The 2,158-nt window shown below is 34.0% G+C and overlaps 1 protein-coding gene and 1 long non-coding RNA gene across 3 annotated transcripts in view; one reads left to right on the forward strand and one right to left on the reverse strand.

The window, feature by feature from the left end:
- Window positions 1-2,158, reverse strand: part of LOC138160145 (uncharacterized) — a 440,030-nt gene that overhangs the window by 386,277 nt on the left and 51,595 nt on the right. The gene's annotated exons all lie outside the window — the stretch shown is intronic.
- MMP16 (matrix metallopeptidase 16) overlaps window positions 1-2,158 on the forward strand; it is a 433,355-nt gene that overhangs the window by 203,937 nt on the left and 227,260 nt on the right. For both annotated transcript variants that reach the window (XR_011168087.1, XM_069086690.1), the window contains exon 2: window positions 1,910-2,058. Coding sequence is in view for 1 of the 2 variants with exons in the window: in XM_069086690.1 (XP_068942791.1) it covers window positions 1,910-2,058 (149 nt within the window). In the remaining variant the exon portion in view is untranslated. The remainder of the gene's footprint in view (window positions 1-1,909; window positions 2,059-2,158) is intronic.

Consider the following 2,158-nt stretch of genomic DNA (forward strand, 5'->3'; position numbering starts at 1 on the left):
ATCTATCTATCTATCTATCTATCTATCTATCTATCTATCTATCTATCTATCTATCTATCTATCATCTATCTATCCATGAATACATTCAAATATAAACACATATTTATATATGTATACATATGTATGCATGATGAACAGTATGATTTTAAATTGTCATTTACTTTGTGATAAATAACATGGCAATTATATTAAATTTCATATGAATTGGACACAAGCAATAATAAATCAGAGGTAAATGTATCTTTACAATCTTTGCTGCTACTTTATTCATCACAGATTAGATGAAAAAATATTTTAGCATTGTCTTGTTGCATGAAAAATGAATTTCCTAGGTTGCATTTTGCAAATACAGCTCATTGACAAGAGTATATTATTTCTTTTGTGCATTGTATTAGAACAGAGGTTATATTTCACTTTCAGGACACAAAGGGGGAGGAGAAGGCATTTATATTAGTACGTTCCAGTGTCCCTCTGAGAAATACAGCAAAAAAAAGAGATTTTTATCTTTTTTTGTGACAGATTTCTTTCCAGTATTTGTTTCTTTGAGGGTGTTTGCTCAAAGTAACATTTGCTATTTATTTCCATTATGTATATAACTTTACTTCTTTGAAGTGTCTTCTTAAGAGAACTGTATGCTGTTATGTGGGGAAAAATTCTTCCTGAATTTTCATAGGCCCTTGTTCATCCTCTACATGATGAGCAGGAAGCAGAAACAAGATGGAAAGCACTCTACACTGTAGTGACAGAGATGTCAGAGGCAACATCCTTTGGTGTGAAAGCTTTATCAGGTTGACAGATAGCTTATTGAGTTCCCAGTGAATTGGGATCTCTAGAGAGAAGGGAGGTCAAAGGCAGTGAAAAGTCTATGAACCAAATGTATGATTTGGAAGAAGAAATGAACCTGGAAAAATCCTAGGGACCAACAAATGTTTTTTATCTAAGGTGGTAATATTTCCCATATTTCTCTTCATTTTCTACCCACCTATGTTTCTATACTCATTTTGCTTTTTTTAGGTTCAGTCCCTGTGCAGAGTTTGATGTCAGGTACAATCCTCTCTAGGCTTCCTCTAACTTATGCCCTGAAGTATAGTCTTTTGAAGTGAGTACTGACTGGGCCTAGTTACTCAGGCAGCTTTTATCCATCAGTAAGACATTTGGATGATTCTGTCATATGAATGGACAGGAGCTACTGCAAGTAAGTGGTTGAAAAAAACATTCTCCTGGGGTGAATATCAGTGTTTTACTTTCAGATCATCTTCAACCACCACTAAATAGACTGGTTGTTTCTGGCATTCATGCCCTGACTACACTAGAATGAGGTAGCATCTCTGTTAAGATGCATAATTGAAGTCAGTATTTTATTGTTAAGGAAAATGATTTTTTCAATATGGCCTGAGGATATTTATAGAGTTTATTTTCAAGCAACAGGTTAGTGGTGACATTAATAAAAAAAAAGTTCTTGTTCTAAGGCTTTTTTTTGTATTAGATACTAGTAGACAAAACTTGAAATGTTGAAGCAATTATTGAGAAAGATCATTTTGAACCAGCGTGGTACAATAGTAAGAGATACACTTGGAGGCAGCGGACTTTTTTCCCATTTCTAGTTTGGCCACTTACTACCTGTGTGTGATGTTGAACAAGTTACTTAACCTTTTTTAGGGTTCAGCATCCACATATGTAAATTGAGTTGGCTCTGGGATTATTTTCCAGCCTTAAATCTATTATCCTATTATACTAAAATCAACAAATAAGTAATTAAATGACAATGTGAACAAATCTTAAATAATTGAATGACATATAGTGTAAAGTATAATGAATAACTTTGATTTTAGACATGGAGGTCACAGAACTAAAGAACTTTTGACTTATTTGTAAATTTGAACTAAAAGGACTCTATCTGTTATTGCAGGTTTGGTTACAAAAGTACGGCTACCTTCCACCAACAGACCCCAGAATGTCGGTGTTACGTTCTGCAGAGACCATGCAGTCAGCTCTAGCTGCCATGCAGCAGTTTTATGGCATTAATATGACCGGAAAAGTGGACAGAAACACAATTGAGTAAGTAATGGTAACTAAACCTTTCTTTCTTTCTTTCTTTCCTTCCTTCCTTCTTTCTTTCTTTCTTTCTTTCTTTCTTTCTTTCTTTCTTTCTTTCTTT

This window comes from Petaurus breviceps, unplaced genomic scaffold (genome assembly GCF_028583685.1).
Source record: "Petaurus breviceps papuanus isolate PSGF00001 unplaced genomic scaffold, PetGlider_PUasm1.0 179, whole genome shotgun sequence".
Classification (NCBI taxonomy): domain Eukaryota; kingdom Metazoa; phylum Chordata; class Mammalia; order Diprotodontia; family Petauridae; genus Petaurus; species Petaurus breviceps.